Source organism: Capra hircus, chromosome 26 (genome assembly GCF_001704415.2).
Source record: "Capra hircus breed San Clemente chromosome 26, ASM170441v1, whole genome shotgun sequence".
Taxonomy (NCBI): Eukaryota; Metazoa; Chordata; class Mammalia; order Artiodactyla; family Bovidae; genus Capra; species Capra hircus.
In genome coordinates, this window is record NC_030833.1 from 18,443,441 (window position 1) to 18,463,404 (window position 19,964).

The 19,964-nt window shown below is 44.0% G+C and overlaps 1 protein-coding gene across 35 annotated transcripts in view; it reads right to left on the reverse strand.

Moving 5' to 3' along the window:
* Positions 1-19,964, reverse strand: part of TCF7L2 (transcription factor 7 like 2) — a 200,368-nt gene that overhangs the window by 111,023 nt on the left and 69,381 nt on the right. For all 35 annotated transcript variants that reach the window (XM_018041243.1, XM_018041212.1, XM_018041213.1 and 32 more), the window contains one exon: positions 10,637-10,738. In XM_018041243.1, coding sequence (XP_017896732.1) covers positions 10,637-10,738 — 102 coding nt within the window. The remainder of the gene's footprint in view (positions 1-10,636; positions 10,739-19,964) is intronic.

A 19,964-nucleotide genomic window follows, 5' to 3' on the forward strand; every position in this document is an offset into this window, starting at 1 on the left:
AGGGGAGAGAGACACCTGCAAAGACATAAAATCATGGGGTTCCTTGACTTCAGGAAACTTATAATCTTGTTGAAGGAGCAAGCCCCATGCATAGCGTGAATCAGCCAGACAAGAAAGGACAAGCAGGACAGGCCTGGTGCCAAACGCACACTTTTGTTTTATTTACTGGAAACATAAACACAGGCAAATCCATGAGTTGAGCTCGAAGTACATCCACGTTAATTTAAAACAGGCTCCCACGCTGGGTAAACAGAGCGAGTACTGAAACTGAAACAGCTTTCCAGAAGATGCACCCATCTTGGCCCTGAAGAGCCAAGAAGAATGCTCCAGTCAAGCTCGCTTTAGGGACTCCTGCAGTTTCCAAACACCCAGAGGAATCAAGAACCTGCCCTGAATCAAGAAACCAACTGCATAACCCAGAGCTTCCCTAGACCTCTCTCAGGAGGGAACCTTTTTCCTAGCAACCCTGTTAACACTTAGTGACACAAATGTCAGGAAACACGAGCCCAGAGCTGCCAGAGGTTTTCACCCAAGCACAACTCACAGCACTTGGAAATGGTTGAAACTGATTGGAGGCTGCCAGCCTCTGCCACACTCCCTGTGGACTGATCTTAAACAGGGAGACAATGGCATTTCTAAAAAGAAGGTATGTTTTCCCAGAAACACAATCTAGGATGATATTCTTAACAAGCTCATACACAGCATCAAATAAATAATATTTGCCTAATATACACTATTAACAAAAGAGAAAAAAAAAAGTTTGATGATCCGACTTTGTTATTGTTGTTGTTTAATTGCTAAGTCGTGTCTGACTCTTTGCCACCCCATGGACTGCAGCCTGCCAGGCTTCCCCATCCTTCACTATCTCCCAGAGTTTTCTCAAAGTCAAAAACAGAGCTACCAAAATGTAAAAAACTACAATTCTTTAGGTTTGTAAAAGTATACTCCAAAACCTCTAAAAATAGCCCTAAATGTGCTTCATATATTGTGGGGTGCTAAAAAAGTGTTTCTATAAGTATCTTAAATGAATATATGTCATTCTGTACAACCATGATAACATCAGCTGACTTTAAAACCTACTAGCTATATGAGAAGCAATCATTTTTATTTGCTCATTTTGAAAGTGAGAGGCCTTAGGGAGGTTGACTTGGGCTGGGCTGGCTGGGTCTCTTTTCTGTAGCAACAGGGAATAAGGGCATATCCTTCCCAGGAAGCCTGGACTTTTGCTTTTGTTTAATTCCCTAGACAATAACATCATTCTGATCATGGTAAATCTAACTCTCACACTCGGAGGATGGTTATTAACACTGAGACCTAGCAGGAAGACATTTGTGGCTACATATCAAGAAATGTTTTAAACTTTTGATCTTTTGTAACTATCTTCCTAGCAATTTATCCTAAGAAAATAATACAGGATGGGGGTGGGGAGGGGAGGGGGCCACACAAAGATGTTCATCACAGGTTTATTTAGAATAACTGAAACGAAAGGAGATACCCTAAAGACCCAACAATATGGCGTTGATTAAACTAAATAGGGATACAATCATAGTATGGGGTATTATGTGGTTATTAAAAATCCTTAAGAATTTTAATGACATGAAGATGTGCTTAAGCAATTTTCATTTTAAGTAAATCCAAGGTTGAAGATACTGAGCACTACCAGGAGCTCAAGAATGTTAAAAACAAATATAAACATTAATACACTTAGAGGGAAAAGTCTAGAAGGAAATACACCAAATATACCAAACAATTCATAACGTAACATCAGACTGGCAAGATTAGGGGTTATTTTCCAAAGTGTCTACAACGAACATAAATTTTATGAATGAGGAAAGCTACAATTAACAATTACTGTCACTTATTTTAGAGGTAGAATTTTTTTTCAACCAAAAATGAGTAGTTTTCATACTTAAAACATTTTAAGATCAGTCCCTGAAGATGTGAGTCACCATGGACGACAGTCTTGAGCAAACTTGGTGATGAGGGAAGGATGTTTCACAGTTCCATCTTAGTCTTTAAGATGGGTTAGTGGAAGAAGCTTGAGCGGGACTCAACAGCCAAACACAAATCAAGTCAGCATTTCAAGGAGAGAGACTTCAGTGCAATACGGAGACAGACCTTTGAGTCCATTCTATACCAAAGCAAACGGTCTGCATCAGAAGATAGCCAGGTGCCCCATCTCTGTGTCTGAAAACAGTAAGGCTGGCAGAGGGACTTCTGAGTGGTGATTAAACAACAGAAGGGACAGCACTGGGTGACATGCCTTGTGATCTGAAGGTTGTGAAACTCTATGATTCTAATCTGAAGAGGACACAACCGAGCTTACACAATCCTTCTTGGTAGAATATTTCCATTGCCATAGTGGTCAGCTGCCACACCATGAACCCAAACCTCAAAACTTCAGAACTCCTCACTGTAGAGTATTTTCCGGAAGGAGATAGGAAGCTTAGACTTCTAACCACAGACCGTTATGGACCATCTTGGGGTTTACTCCACTCCCTCCCTTTAAAGTATACCTGATCCAATCCACCACTTCTTCCCCAAAAGAAAGATAACTTGGTTGCTGGTTCTCAATATTAGCTCCTCATAGTGTTCCTTATTAAAAAAAATATTAATATTTGTGCTCACTGGCTTGCTTTATATGCTTAGACAAAACATATACCTTTAATCGTGGTTCTGTGAAATGGGAAAGTTCTGACTCAGCTGCTGCTAGGAAATACATCTTAAGTATTCTAGAAAGTCTGGTTGAGTCACAGAGAAATGGACTTATTAAGGAAAAAAAGAGGTAAGTGTCTATGAAGTGGAGGAAGAGGAGACAGCACAGGGAAAGGCTTCTAGGAAGTGAGCACACACAGCCTCACATCGCCTGAAGCTCACCTGCCCCCGAAGCATCCGCCCTCCTTTCCCACAGCAAGTCAGCGAGTCCTCTGCAGCAGCCACACCCAGAAACCAAATCCCTCGCCAAGCTCATGGCCCACTCTCCAGTGAAGCCAGCGGGGCTCCTTGAACAAGCCTGCCCTGGCCAGCTGGTGCTCCACCCGGTGCTTCCCTGGCAGCACCCTGCATACGCGTTGTGTCCCACTGACCTCTTTCTCAGCACCTCTGGGGTCAGTGGAGTTAAGATGATGGCATGCTCTGGAGCTGCTGCTGCTGCTGCTAAGTCGCTTCAGTCGTGTCCGACTCTCTGCAACCCCACAGACAGAAGCCCACCAGATTCCCCCGTCCCTGGGATTCTCCAGACAAGAACACTGGAGTGGGTTGCCATTTCCTTCTCCAATGCATGAAAGTGAAAAGTGAAAGGGAAGTCGCTCAGTCGTGTCCGACTCTTCGCGACCCCTCAGACTGCAGCCCCCAGGTTCTTCCGTCAGTGGGATTTTCCAGGCAAGAGTACTGGAGCTAGTCCGCCTTATTTCACAACCTGACTCCCACAGTTGGGCAAATGCTTCACCTCCCTGTACTGAGTTCTCTCTCTGTACAGTGGGGATAATACAATTTCTGAAAAGCACCTGGAACAATGTCTGGCATGAAGGAAACGTCCCAGACTTACTTGCTTTCATTGTTATCATCATTCATCACTGACTCCACTTTCTCTCTCCATCTAGAATAGTTTTTCCCTCACACAGTGGGCAATCATGAAATATTTGCAGGATCCATGAACATGAGCCAATGACTGAATCAATGGTAAACACAAAACCAAGAGAAAGACCAATTAGAGCTACTTATCTAAATTCTGGAGAAGGAAAGCGAGACGTCTCCACCCTTCCATAAATACATTCTGAATAAACGGAAATCTAAATTTAATAGATAATCAACATTACTCGATGTCAATTTAATCCATTAAATTTGAATTGTAAATTAAGTTTGAAGTGCTCGCATTTCATATTGCCACACTGCTCTGTGGGGTCAGGAAACCTGGTATCTTAATCTCTCTAAAAAAGACAACTCAGGGAAATCCCCAGTGGTCCAGTGGTTAGGACTTGGAGCTTCCTCTACCATGGCCTAGGTTCAACCTCTGATCAGGGAACTGAGATCCTGCCAGATGTGCAGTGTGGCCAAAAAAAAAAGAAAAAAATACAACTCACTCAACTATACTTCAATTTTAAAAGGAGACATTTTTCCAAAGAAGGTACGTGAAATATACCAATAGGTACACAAAATGATGCCCAACATCCCTAATCAGAGAGATATAAATCAAAACGACAAAGAATTACCTCCTCATACCTGTTAAAACAGCTGTCAGCAAAAGACAAGAGATAACAAGTTTTGGTTAGGATATGGGAAAAAAAAAATGTTCTATATTGTTAGCAGGAATGTAAATTGGTGCAGCCATTATGGAAACAGCACAGACAGTCCTCAAAAAAATTAAAACTGGAACTACCATATGATCAGCAAACCCACTCCTGGGCTTCCCTGGTGGCTCAGCTGGTAAAGAATCTACCTGCAAAGTGGAAGACCTGGGTTTGATTCCTGGGCTGGGAAGATCCTCTGGAGAAGGGAATGGTTACCCACTCTAGTATTCTGACCTGGAGAATTCCACGGACTGTATAGTCCACAAGGTCGCAAAGAGTCAGACATGACTGAGCGACTTTCACTTCACTTCACTTCTGGGTGTATATCCAAAAGAAACAAAAACAGGATCTCCAAGAGATGTGCACTCCCTTGTTCACTGCAGTGTGACGCACAACAGCCAAGATAAGGAAACAAGCTACATGTCCATCAACAGACCAACAGATAAAGGAAATGTATCACATACACCAAGTGGAATAGCATTCAGCCATAAGAAGGAAATTCTGCCATTTGTGACAACATGGAGGGACCTTGAAGGCATTACGCTAAGTCAGACAAAGACAAACACTGCATCAGTCCAGTCGCTCAGTCGTGTCCGACTCTTTGTGACCCCATGGACTGCAGAACGCCAAGCTACCCTGTCCATTACCAACTCCTGGAGCTCGCTCATACTCATGTCCATCGAGTCAGTGATGCCAGCCATCCAACCATCTCATCCTCTGTCGTCCCCTTCTCCTGCCTTCAATCTTTCTCAGCACCAGGGTCTTTTCCAATGAGTCAGTTCTTTGCATCAGGTAGCCAAAGTATTGGAGTTTCAGCTTCAGCATCAGTCCTTACAAATAAATATTCAGGACTGATTCCTTTAGGATTGACTGGTGGGATCTCCTTGCAGTCCAAGGGACTCTCAAGAGTATCTCATGGTATTGCTTACAAGTGAAATCTTAAGAAAAAACCACACAGAGAGTCCACCAGGGACCCAGGGGTTAGGGAAAATGGCGAGATGCTGGTCAAAGAGTACAGACTTCTAATTATAAAAGGAATAAGTTCTGGAAGCCTAACGTACAGCATGATGATTATAATTAACAAGACTATATCATGTACTTGAATGTTGCTAAAAGACAGTAGATCTTAAATATTCTTGCCACAAAAGAGAAATGGTATTTATGTAATGGGATGCAGTCTTAGCAACAGAAATAGTCATTTTAGAACATATAAGTATATCAAATCAACACACTGTACACCTCAAATTTATACAACATTATATGTTGATGGTATCTCAATAAAGTTGGAATAAAAATTTTTTAATTAAAGACAACTCTTCCACCCCAAACCTTCTCCCCACCCAGTATTTCCCATTCAGCAAATGGCATCTCCACCCACCCACCTTTGACCCTCCTTTCTCCCCTTACTGACAGCATCTGATCCATCCCTCAGTTCTACTGACGGCCCCTCCTTCCAAATCTGTCCACTTCACCTTCCCCACCGGCAGCAGCGTAACCCAAGCCAAAACCCTCAATGATTTCACAACGGCAGTTGGGATGAAACATCAAATTGTCACCATATCTTACCCAAGTCACTGTCTCCATGCCCCATGACGAGCAGCCATCGTAGCTGGCATCCTGCTCCTCTCACAGCCAGCCTCTCTCTTCTTTAGGACCTTTACACGTTTTATCTTCTGCCTGGAATATTTTCTCACCTCCCATCCCTTCTCTCATACCCTCACCTGGTCAACTCCAACTGATCCTTCAAATCACATGTTAAATGCCATTTTCTCAGGGGGACAATCCTGGCCTGTTGATCCTCACCAGCTTCTCAGAAGACATCCCAGCTCCTTGATCACATACCCTCACAGGCCTGGTAACCCCTCACAGCACCCAACACAGAGCCTCCCACCCAGCCAGGGGCTGCGACAGTTCTGCTGGACCTCAGTGTCCAGGACAGAGCCTCCTACCATGTAGCCACTGCCGCCAAGCATCCGACAGCACAAGGAAGAATACAACCCAAGTAACACAGCAAAACATCCGTGTGTGCTTAATAACGAAGAGGAGGCTCTCCAAGTAATTGATTGCTATTAACTGCAACTCAGTACCCCCGCACCCCATGCCCAAATTCTTCAGAAACAACCAAAGACTCCGCATGCCCTCTGAGCTGAAAACGCTCAACTCAAACAGCAGACACCCTGTCTGAAGCCCTACCATCAGGCTATATTTCATAAGGGCCTTCCTGCTCTCTTTCAGCATTTAAGCAGTAACAACAACAAAATGATAGAAGCACACACTCCAGTCTGGCGGGCTCTGCTCTTCGGGATTCAGGCAGCTTTCTCATCCCACACCTCCATGCTCATTACACAACAAAACACATAAGACTCAGAACCGCTAGAAATACACCCCAAGGTAAAAACTCCATGTCTACTTCAAAAGGAAACCCCCAAGACACAATGGTAGGAACTTCTGAAGCCTTTTGCCATTTTGTAAGATACATACTATACCAAAATACCACCATTTGGGGCACAGAATCTTTTTTTGCTGGGTACAAAGGAAGTTAAATTAAAGTCTTTGTATAGCAAAGACACCTGGGGCGGTGTCCAGAGAGGGGCTCCTCGTAGGGGCCCTGGGAGTGGGTTGGCCAAGACTCAAACACCACCACTTAGCACAGCCCAGCTGCCTGGCACTCATTTTGGAAGAAGGAATTTTTAAAAGAGCAAAGAATTAAAAATATAAACACCACAGAGAAAGAAACAGGAGCAAGTTCTACAAAACAGAGTATGGGGAAGCTGAGGAAAGGAGAGGATCTTGTGACTTTAGAAAGTTCATGAATTTCTGTGGGAGAAAGGAAGAGTAGAAATCCAAGGGAGGAGAGAGAGACAGATCTGTTGTTTAAATTTCTACTTTTTTGGACAGTTTAAAAAAAAAAAAAAAAACAGTTAAAAACCATCACCCTTGGGGGATCATTTCTACTCTATTTTGAGCATAGAGTAGGAGCCATCAGATTATAATAAACAAGATGTTGTATTGGGGGCTTGTTCCTTCATATAAACATCATTCAATCAATTGAACTCCACTTGTTAAGAACATTCATTCTACACATCCTTTTTTTTTTTTTACAATGTGGTAACCCACATACCACATGAGAAAAAAAATCCAATCAGATTAAAATATGCCAACAAAACGTTTTAAATTCCCAACTGAAAATCCTACCCCCATGAGTACTACAGCAAGTTATTTTCCTAGCAACCTGTGATAGCTATAGTCCCTAATGATTACTAACAAACGCTGAACGAACACTTCTCTAGTTTCAAAATAAAAACATTAGAAATAATTATGAAACAGCCTGGCGCCGAAATTACAATAAATCCAAATTTCGGAGAAATTAGGAAGCAATCCTCAGACAATTATTTTGAAACAGGTCTGATGAAACACTGTGATGTGGCAAACTTATTCAAGAGAAAGAAAAACGAGAAAGTAAGGAAGAGCCCAGTGATGGAGAAAAGTTAGCCATTCATCAGAGAATCTGAAGGAGAGCCAGAGTCTCCTGGCCAATGCCGAGATATACAAAGACCCAAATGATGCATCAGCCACAATCCAGAATGCTCCCTGTATAAATACAGACACACCGTACCTGCCAAGCTGGTTTGGGCTGACACACTGCCCTGCGTTCAATGAAAAGGTGATCATAAGTTTATACTCCCAAGGTACACGACTCCTCAATCCCCCAAAACTCTATGTGACCCAGAGGTCAACAACTTCCAGACTTTCTTCCCCCTACCTTTCCATTCTCCTTCTACTAACCTCCTCCCCACCCTCAATACCTCTTCCTCCTCTGTCCTGGTGTCTCGTGAAGACTGCAGAAATGCACAATGACAGGGCTGACGCATAAACTAAAGACACCATTCCAAGGCCACGAGCATCAAGTATTTCATTTGGTTTCCTTTTTGCCCAAGTTCATGGCTTTTCTCCTCTCTCCAGCTCCCAAAGCCCACTCTCACCACCAACCCACTATACAACCTCTATGCAGTGTCACTCCTAGGCCCCCAGGAGCAGATAACACAAGATCGGATTACAGCTGCCAGCTGCGGCTTCTATCGACAAGGGTCTCCCTCAGAAGGGTGGGGTGGGCTCCACAGTGATTGCTATGGTCAACACGCCTCCTAAGCCACAGCAAAGGAAAAAGAAACCCAAGTCCCTTCACTGCGCCCCTCGCCAAGTCCACATCGGCTCTGCAAAAATGTTTTACCAGCTCCTCGGATTGTTAACTCGTACACGTGAAAACAAAGTGCCTAGGGCCTAAGTTGCGGCAACTGCTCCTATGGGATCTGGGGAGTCAGAGGGACAGAGGGAAGGAGGGCAATCATTGACCTCTCTCCCAAAGGACAGATCCCACTCCTGCACAGGGATAACACTTGGACCTCCAGGCCACACCCACCAGGGGGCTGCGGCCCCTCTGGACCACTTCTAAGAAATGTGTCTTCTCTCCAGACTCAAAGAGAGAAACATCTCCAAGAGATTTTAAAGATAGCATCCCTTTCCTACACTTCCCGGCTCACCCCCAAAAAGAAATGGGTGACTTCTGCCCAGCACTTCCAAAAGCAGAAAAATAAATTTCAAACCTAGACCCCCATTGGGAAATTCAGGGAGGCAGGAAGAGTGAAACAGACTGGCTTCCTCACTGTACCCTCAAGGACTTGTAAAACAATCTTTGTGGATTGTTAAAATATGGTTTTTTTTTTTTCATGGCATTCATTTTTCTGGGAGAAACCTGCATGAGAACCCCAAGCCAACAACTTCTTTATGCCTATGACACTGTCTTTGACAGTGAGCCAATTTAGAGAAAGCAAAACAGAACAAGTCACAGAGAGTTACTTTTGACTCCCTTAGGAGAGAACAGTCCACTAGGCCCCAAAAAGAGAGCTGAGAACTGGGCCCAGTTCCCACTCTGGCCGCTAACACAGCGTGTGACGTTGGGCAATTCACTTAAGGCATCTCTGGACCCGTTTCCTTTTCTGAGAGTAGGTAGGACCTAGCTGATCTAAGGTTACTTCCAGCCCTGAAATCTTAGCATTGTAAGAGCATGTGTGATTATGAGCATCCATTTTATCGAGGGACTGGAGGAAGGAGGAAGCTTCTGGAAAATGTCAACCTTCTTTCTACGTGCCTCATTTAAGAATTCGTAAGACCTTTTCACGAACGATGACTCAAAGAAGTGGTTTTACAGAAATCAATTATTTTGTGAGATATACACACATACCATATACATATTTAATATTCATATAAGAGGCAAAACTCCTTAAATAATATATGCTCAATTATAACAAGTTACAAAATAAGGAGGCAGTTAGCCTGAAATTTGACACAATGTATCTTAAGATTTTTCTACTTAAGAAAATTATTTTGCCATTTTTAGAAATTAAAAGTAACACAGAGGCAAAATATATTAATGGATAACATTTTGTGATACTTAAATAAAATATACATGAATTGTTTCATGCTTTGCATAATTCTACCTGTCATGAATTCATTATAAAAATATATCTTCCATTAATTATTTCAAAAGTATGAAGTCCAGCTCATGATAGGAATATATAGAAGAAAATACTCTAATAAGGCTGAGTTATCTTCTCAAGAGGTTAATTTATAAACTCCACTTTCAGAATCTACAAAATCCGGAGAAAGTGCATTAAAAATATATGCAGACACATACTTTATGTTGCAGTCTCTTAGTAGTACAAACAAATGTTTTCTGTGTTAAACCCACACACTTTCAAAGCCACGGATGTACACATTAAATTTAATTTAAGCTTTTCCAAGTTCATGTGTACTCTACGTTTCCAATCAGCCCAGATGAAATCTTTCTGATGTTAGTCTAGATTATTCCTATCCAATAATTAGGATAATAAATTGGTGAGTGTGTTGGGGGTAGGGGATGAGGGGAATAAGATTGGAAAGTCTCAAATTCAGGATTTCCCTTTTGAGTTTCCTAATTCTTTGCAACTCACCTCCCCTAAATGACTTTTTCAGCAAAGATTTGGGTACATTTTTTAAGTTGCTTGAATATCTTTTCCAATCTTCCCCACACCATGGTGATTGTGCCCTATTAACTGGAACCCACAAAGCTAGATTCTAACCCAATACTGGGTGAAAAGGGTAGTGGGAACATTTCCAGGTAGATACCAATCATTAAGGTCCAATAGCAAAAAAACAAGTGCCTTCTAGATACAAACCATATCCAAGAATATGCCCCCAAAGAACTATTTTTAACAAAAGAGAAACTGATAAGCAAGGTCTGTTATCAACAAAAGAACATTTTATCTCCCCACAAGAAAAGAAGCAAACATCTCTGTAAGGTCACTTACAACGATGTGGGCTGGCGACGGAGAGCGAGCATCCTTGAGGGCTTGTCTGCTCTGGAGGGTCCCCGCCTGGACATCAAGCAGTGGCCATTTCATCTGAAGATACTGGAGACAGCAAACAAAATGAACATGGAAAACGAATTTAGAAAAGAAATTCGACACAGCTACCCCAAGAGTCTTAGGATACATGACACACAGATCAGAAACTGCAAAACTTAAAATGTGCAAATAAAGGCACAAAAAAACGCGAAAGCAAGCAAACCAGGGGAACACTGACAACAGCAAAGTCGTGCAGCACTGACAGGCTCTTCCCTGGAGATCATGTTCAACAGCCACATGCATGGAGCACCAATATTATTAGCAATTAGTTATGTCTTTGTATTCAAACTACATGGCCTGGGATAAAATGATATCACTGATACCGCCTCATTTGGAGAAAACCAGTGGGGAGAGGGGAGAAGAGAAGGGAGACCTCTCTTCTAAAGAAATAAAGCTAATGAAGTCTCAAGCCATGGATACCCTACTCAGTCGTTTAGTTGAGTGCAACTCTTTGCAACCTCATGGACTGTGTAGCCTTCCAGGCTCTTCTGCCCATGGAATGGAATTTTCCAGGCAAGAATACTGGTGTGGGGTGCCATTTCCTATTCCAACAGATCTTCCCGACCCAGGGATCGAACCCGAGTCTCTTATGCCTCCTACATTGGTAGGCAGGTTCTTTACTACTGGCGTCACCTGTGAAGCCAACAGATGTGCTCAAGGAGACCATCAATTCCAAATCTGCTCTTTCAACAACCTTCATTTCTAAAATGCCATCATCCTTCACCTTCAAGAAAGCTGAGTATATATGTGTAGCTGTTCTTTACTAGAAGTTACTCAAGTAAGGTGAGCATGGAATTCCTCATCCAATTCCAAAGTTTGCAAAACAAAAAGTATTTCTCCATTAAGAGATGCACAGACAGGGCGCAATGCAATTTCTACATTCACAAAAGGTCAAAGAAATTCTTAAATAACACACGTCTTACCACATAGAGAAAAACAAAGGTATACACCAAATGGGCCCTTCTCTATCCTTCTCTGAGACAGAAAATGAACACATGACATTAGAGCAAGTGCGCCGCTTCCGTCCAAAGTGACACCTCACCTTTCAGAGAACAGCCACTTGATCCAGCTCCCCATCGTGCATGTGGGGGAGCCTGAAGGAGGCAGCCTGTCTAGTCACAGAGATACTCAACACACATGTAAGCAACTTGCAGGCATCTGACGTTTGTTGGTGACTTTACACCAGTTTCACTTCACGAATAAGCAAAACTTAAAGACACGATGCTAAGGTTTTTAACAAGGACGTCCACACTAGCCTTTGTACCTCCAAAGGTCAATTGGAGATGGCGCCATCTTGGTCTTTCCAGAGGCTAGTTTTATCACTAATTCTATAGAAACTTTTACTTGAGCAACACAGATTAAAGCTTGTCTCATGCACAGACTTCCTGCGAAGCATCATGTGTTTCCTCAGAGAGCCTAGGCTCACGTGAGGGGGCCAACTCACCACAGGTAAGTCAGGACAGAACGTGGCGAGGCTCTGACAGGGACTCGGGGAAGGTGGCCAGGGAATGCCAGGAGAGAAGGTGCATTTCTGAGGAAAGAGACTGAGGTGAGGAAGACTGAACAGAGGAGGTCTTGTCAAGTCAGAAGGACTCAGACAGGAAGAAAAACGGACAGCAAAGGGAAGTCCAGAAAGAAAGAAGGGTTTGCTCCACTCCCACGTGGGGTGTTAGAGCCAAAACTATCCACAAGCTTTTCCATGGGTTCCTCAAATACATGACTGTCCCAGCAAATTAAAACCAAATTTGGTGATACCTAAAGCTAGAAGACCTAGCCCGGGAGCTACCTGCCAAACTGAGTTGTCATTTACCCAGCCTAGATCTAGACGGAGTTGGAGCAACTTCTGCCACTTCAGAACTTTCACCTAGAAGCCTCCTGTGGTAAGGAAATTTGGTTACTAGTTCTGGTAACTCACCACAAGACCTTCTGGTGTCTCCTCTATAAATGAAGTTATCAGCTGTGCGGGGAGTGGATGAGGAGCTGTCGGAACTTCTAGGATTCTGGGCCCCCAGACAGGAAATGTCAGCAGGCACACCCCGCCCAGTGACCCTTTCAATTAAACCATTTCCAAACATTTGTCCGGAAGCAACATCATCCCAAATTAAGAGCCACTGAAGTAAATGTTTCCATGGTCTCCCTCAGCCCTATAACCCAAGCCAGCGGGCTATGGGAGTCTCTTCTTCCTGGTCTCACCCTTACTTCTTCCCATTCTCACTTGCCACATAAATATATGGGCCTCACTGGTCAAAACCACTCAATAGAGTCATTTCCTTGAGGCCAACCAAAATGGACATCCGCCAACACTCACCTCTTCATCACATAAAAGCCTGTGAAGAATAACGCCAAGCCGAGTCGCCACACACCTCCACCTCCCTCTGCCCTCAGTTGAGAGGTTTGGATTCACAGATGAGCTTTTGGCCATCTGCAAAAACTGATCTGATTGAATCCAAATACCAGCTCCCCAGACTGAGGAAATTTAGGCTTTGTTGGAGGTGACAGGCCAGCCCTAAGGACCCCACCCAAGAATGATCATACCCATAATGCAATATTAATGCGGGGACTTATAATTCTTACTTTACATAAAAGCTTCATTGTGTGCCACATCCAATCTCCGCGGGCTACCTGCTCCACATACTTTTATGAGCCTACATTTCAGCGCTCCGAGCCTACAATACACATAATTTTCAATTATGTTAGGGCAGCCCAGGATCACCGCCTATATAACATTACTGGTTGGAGGAAATGAGACTCGGCCCTGCTGCCCAGAGAGAGCTAACCAGATCCAGATGGCGGGGAAGACAGCCCGGGTCCTGCCGACTCTAGCCACTCTGCAGTGACAGCCCCAACCTCTCCATCCCGCTGTAACTCGATCCCACAGAATGGCTGGGTCCCCAGGAGGCTGTGCCCATCCCCTGGGCCTTGACTGGCACTCAGGCTGACGAGGTTCCTTTTGGGGAAACTAAGTATTAAGCCAGGAGTTTTTAAAGGAAGTTATTAACCTCCTGCAAAAGTGATGGGTTTCCCAGGTTCCTTCATCTTCTACAATTGGTCCTTATTAATAGGGAAAATAAATAAATAAAGGGAAGAAAAAGGAAATTAGGTACTATTATAGTCTCGAGGAAAATCTTTTCCTTCCTGGAGACATGAAGCAGCAGGAAATTCTATTCTGTTGGGTCCTAAAGGAAGACCTGAAGGGGGAGTCATCTCGGACTGACGGAAGGGCTGGATCACCACGCCACGTTTTCCCAACAGTTCAACTTCGGTTTTATATCCTTTTGGGGAAGGGAAAAAAAAGTTCCCACCATCCCACTATAAAAACAACACTGGGCTCCAGGCTCCCTTCCTTCTGGGCTGCTCAACGTGGAAATTATGAATTGCCTACAAAAACATTAAACTTTTCAACAAACTGCAATCAAACGGGGCTGTGGGAATTCCTGCATTGAAAACTGTTGAAATGGAGTCTACTCGACTTTCATTTTGTAAAAATAAATAAATAAGTAAATAGGGCCATCTTGGCTTAAGCATTTCATCCTTTGTTTAATAATAATGTTCTGGTCATGGCCCATTAGGGTTTCCCGCCTGCCCCCCCACCATCACATTTTATGACATATCTCAAGGAGCAAGCTTTGGACCTGTGGGCCAAGTCTTGAATATATATACACACCACCAATGGCCTGAAAGGAATCAAGGTGGTTTAAAGGCCTGTCGAACTGTCCGCAAAAAGAAAAGAAAAAGGTACACAGCTCTGATTTCTCCTTCTCCACCCTCCCCAATAAAAAAGCAAAAGCAAAGGCAAACGGGGAAGGTCTTCGAAATCAAAAGCTGCCTCCAGGATCTACGTTCCTGGTGATGAGTAGGTACTCAAGTGGGCCTGATAGGGTCTGCTTCCAAAAAGGCATCCCCGTCCCCATGAGTCCCAATTCCATGACAAGGATGGCAAGAAGAGGGTACTTTTATCACTCCCTTCCACTGATGGACGGGCACACGGAGACCACCCCTTATTTGTTCAAGGCAAGGCTGGCAAACTTCTGTAAAGGAGTGTGTGTGTGTGTGTGTGTGTGTGTGTGCGTGTGTGTGTGTGTGTGTGTGCGCGCGCGTGTGCAAGCATGCACTCAGTCGTGTCCAGCTCTTTGCGACTCCCTGGACTGTAGCCTGCCAGGCTCTTCTGTCCATGGAATTTGCCAGGCAAGAATACTGGAGTGGGTGGCCATTTCCTCCTCCAGGGGATCTTCCTGACCCAGGGATCGAACCTGGGTCTCTTGCGTCTCTGGCATTAGCAGGCAGATTCTTTACCACTGTGCCACCTGGGAAGCCCTCTCCTATAAAAGGCCTGATGGTAAATACCTTAAACTTTGTAGCTAGACTCTGCTGTTGTAACACAAAAGCCACTACAGGCAATAATACATGTATGTGTTATGTCATGGCTGTGTTTCAACGAAGCTTTGTTTACAGATGCTGACATGTGAACGTACTGTGATCTTCCTGGGTCTTTTCCTGGGTCAGGAAATATTATTCTCCTTTTGATCTTTTTCAACCATTTAAAAATAATGAAAACTGTTCTCAGCTCACACGCTGCACAAAAGCAAGTGGCAGGCAGGACAGCTTTCTCCCGTGGGCTGCAGTTTGCCATCCCTAGCTTAGGGGCTGAGTGTGCAGACACCTGAATCATGTCAGATGGAACACATTCCTTCACTGGGTCTTAAAGGCAGACAGGCACACGCCACCACATAGAAAAGCACGTTCAGCGGCCCAAAAGCAATGCTGTGGATGAAGCGTCCCTGGCAGACTCAAGCTGGAGGGGAAAAAGCTTGGAAAGCCATCTGAGCTCTCTGGCTGTGACTCCCAGTCACAAGGTCCAACCACTAGACCACAGTCTCAACGGGAAGAACCATCCCTCCTTCCAAAATGGAAGTCCCAAGGCCTGAGCAATTCTGACTGGAAAAGGTCCACGTGTCCAGATGTTCTCAGCCAGTTCCCAGGAGACCCTGGTGATACATCACGTGTCAGGAGTCACTACATAAGACCACGGGGCAGACATCCCGCAGGTCAGGGTGCCGTGCCCTGGAAGCTTTGGGATCGACTCTCGAGGTGCGGATGCTCCTCTCCTGCAGATTTTCCATGCATCACAACGCTGGAATCGAGCCCCTGCTGTGCCAACCCCATCTGCCACCAAGAGACGGCATCAGTCCCTGGCACGGGCAAAACGCAGGGTTCAGTGTGGGAAAGGGGCATCGTGAACCTGGACAGATTGTTCAATGGAGATGAAGCCAGTCTCTTTTTGGAAAACAGTCCTTCCCATAGAAGGACTATCACCCAGAAAAGGGCTTGATTTTTACATTTTGAAGTCCTTGCTCCCCTCTCCTGGCCTGATATGCATTCTTTACCTAAATACAAAAATCAACCACAACAAAACAGCCTCTTCAATCCAAGCCTTTTCTCAGTAGGGGTGCTTTTTCCTAGGAAAATCCATTTTACAAGAATTCAAATTAATTGGAAACCATCCTCATGGCAAATTTGGACTGCGAGGTCTTCCTCACTCGCTAGTGCCAGAAAGCTGTACATGTTGTGTTTCTTATAAAATGGAAAGTCAATACTCTGCCTAAACACCCCACACTGAGAGCACTGCCAGCCATAGCCTATGACATGCAAGTTCACTCATCCTTCCTCCCCTGTAAGGCAACCTGCTCCCACCTACCCCCTGCAGGCTCATCAGGGACCAGGCCAACTCTACGACAAAACTTTGTTCTAGAAGGTAAAAAACATGATTATGTTCTCATCAATGAACTTTACAAAAGAAAGGCTGGTGGCTCAGATGGTAAAGAGTCTGCCTGCAATGCAGGAGACCTGGGTTCCGTCCCTGGGTCAGGAAGACCCCCCCCAAACCAGAGAAGGAAATGGCAACCCACTCCAGTATTCTTGCCTGGAGAATTCCTGGCGGGCTACAGTCCATGGGGTCGCAAAGAGTCAGACACGACTGAACAACTAACACAATACACCAGAAGCCACTCATCCTAAGAGGGAAACAGGAAAAGAGTGAGACAACAGAAAGCCGAATATTAATGCTGATGGCACAGACACGCTTCTCCAGGAGCTCGTATTGTGAGGATCACCCCTAACACACATCCACAAAATTAGGTCTGTTAAGGAACAGGCTCAGCTGTCACGCCCTAAACCTATTTCATTTCTCAAAACTGGAAGCAATTTTGCCCTGGGGATCACAAAACCCCAATTTATCCAGCATGATTAACATATACGAATCTGTGATTAATTTCATACTCTAGCCCACCCTCATATCGGTACCAAAAGGTTTCCAAAAGTCAACAGTGATCATATATACCTAACAGTGGGAACTATGTGAGACTGCTTCAGAAGGCTTTACATCCTGCAGGATCCTCGAGAGCCCCCATTATAAAATTGGTCTGCTTAATAATGCAGATGCAGAGGGTATAGGAGATTAGGCTGTCCCGTTCTAGGTTAAAACAAAGTCTAAGAATTTCTTCTTTTGAAAATTCACAGAGAACCTAAGATAGAGGTTCTATTTAAAGAGGCATTATTGGCCTATGAAGCGTAATAGCACAGAAGAAAATTCAGGAACACATGATTGCTACTGGTTGAGAATTAACATAAGTACTATGTTAGTACTATCGTTAGCTAGGAAAAGAAAACCAAAGATCTCAGAAGGTTAGGTATATTCTGAATTTGGAAAAGGAAAAAAGCTTTAAAAACGTTCAATAAGAAGATTGACTTTTTCTTTTTTCCTCCCCCTATCTTTCTCAATGACACTGACATAAGGGAACTTAGAAATGTTTCCCTTAAAGTCACAACCCCATTTCTCAACAGAAAAACAGTATGGGGGAAAGGGCCAGGGGGTGGGGAGGGAAAGAGTGATCAAGGCATTTGGGCAAAACAATGTAATAGCTCTCGCTCTATGGGCCGTTGGTTATATATTTTTTTTAAATGAAGTATAGTTGATTCACAAGGTTGCCTCAGTTTCTGGTACACAGCAAAGGGATTCAGGTGTGTGTGTGTGTGTGTGTGTGTGTGTGTGTGTGTGTGTGTGTGTGTGTGTGTGTGTGTGTGTGTGTGTGTGTGTGTGTGTGTGTGTGTGTGTGTGTGTGTGTGTGTGTGTGTGTGTGTGTGTGTGTGTGTGTGTCTGTGTCTGTGTGTGTGTCTGTGTGTGTGTCTGTGTGTGTGTGTGTGTGTGTGTGTGTGTGTGTGTGTGTGTGTGTGTGTGTGTGTGTGTGTGTGTGTGTGTGTGTGTGTGTGTGTGCCTTCTCAGATTCTTTCCCATTATAGTTTATTGTAAGATATTGAATATAGCTATACAGTAAATCCTTGTTGCTTATCTATTTCATAATAGTGGTGTATATCTGTGCATCCCAAACTTCTAATTTATCCCTTTCCCCTCATCCCCTTTGGGAACTATAAATTTGTTTTCTATGTCTGTGAGTCTATTTCTGTCTCATAAATAGGTTCATTTGTATCATTTTTCTAGATTCCATAAACAAGTGATATCATATATCTGTCTTTCTCTGACTCACTTCACTTAGTATGATAATCCCTAGGTAGATAAGATTCTTTAAATAAAATCCTTAAACTTTTTGCTCCTAATCATAATAACTAAAGGGTCCATATTAATAGTATTGCTTCACATTCAGAGAGTATTCAGAGTTCATAACCACACTCGTAACAATCCTTTGAAATAACATTTGGTCACCAAGATGTTTCAACCACATCCTGACCTATCTTTCAACCCCCCTCTACCTTCTTTGGGTTTCTTATCACCTGTGAGGCATCCTCACCTGAACTCTAACCAGGGATCAGCGTCCCAAAGGGTACAGCTAAGGGAACATCTCAAGGTGTCCCCAAAGGGATAAACGAACCTCCACCATTAACCATCTTTCTTCTCCCCCACAGGTCACTGGGCAAACATTCAACTACATTCCTCCAAGGCCACCAAAAAATTATTTCTGCAAGAGTTTCTGAGGACACAGATAGTAATGGAGAAACAAAGCTAAACAAACAAATAAATAACAAAGAAACAAAAAAAATCCAATAACCAAAACTTGGGATTGCCTGCTTTGAACCTCTACAACTATTCAACTTAGGACCCTAAGATATTTTTGCACTTAGCAACAGTGGTTTTGCAGAGAGGTTATGGGCTAGCGGCTCATGGAAGTACAAGTAGCTCATGGAAGCACAAGGCTGTCACCAGGACCTTCTTCTCAAACCCAGATGGGCCCCTGGGCTGGGGCGAGGCCTCCCTTCCACTTTCCAGAAAAAGTCAATCTGAAAATTATGACTGTGTGCTCCTAGGAGTCACACGTTGGGATAGAGTCTGGAAACCTACTTTCCAGACCCAGCTCTGCTGCTAGCTGGGCCATCATTCCAATTTCACTTCTTCACCGGGCAACCTCTTCCCCATTCTGGGCCTAAGTCCACAGCAGGAAATTGAGGAACATGACCCCCCAAATCCCTTCTGCTCTAACATGTGGATTCCTACAGTATTCACCAAGTACATGCTTAGTGTACAACGTGGGCTACATATTCTGAGGCCTAGAAAAGCTGTCTAGGACCCAGCCAATGAAACAAGAAGCTAATGAGCAGTACAAGGATGAACACAAGAAAGGTAAGAGGAAACATCATGAAAAAAGATTTAGTTCTTGATGGTGACATGATCCCTGGTTCATATACCATGCTGGTTTGTTTAGAAACTTTTCTCTTGACCCACTCCAGACCTGCTTAGTCAAACCACCTGGGAGGGGGCCCAGGAGTCTGTATTTTCATTTTCCCAACTTGCCAAGTGACTCCGGTGATCAGTTATTAGCATAAATTACCAGTGCTGAAGGTCCAGTACTTTGGCCACCTCATGCAAAGAGTTGACTCATTGGAAAAGACTCTGATGCTGGGAGGGATTGGGGGCAGAAGAGAAGGGGACGACCGAGGATGAGATGGTGGGATGGCATCACTGACTCGATGGACGTGAGTCTGAGCGAACTCCAGGAGATGGTGACGGACAGGGAGGCCTGGCATGCTGCGATTCATGGGGTCGCAAAGAGTCGGACACGACTGAGCGACTGAACTGAACTGTAGTGTCGATAAAGAGCTCCCTAAGCGTATGCAGATTCCACCTTCCCTTCCAAAGACTCAGTCTAAAATGACTGTCACTACATCCTTTTTAAGCGTCATAGCAGATAATCTCCAAATCCGTTTCAAAAGAAAGTGAGATAGA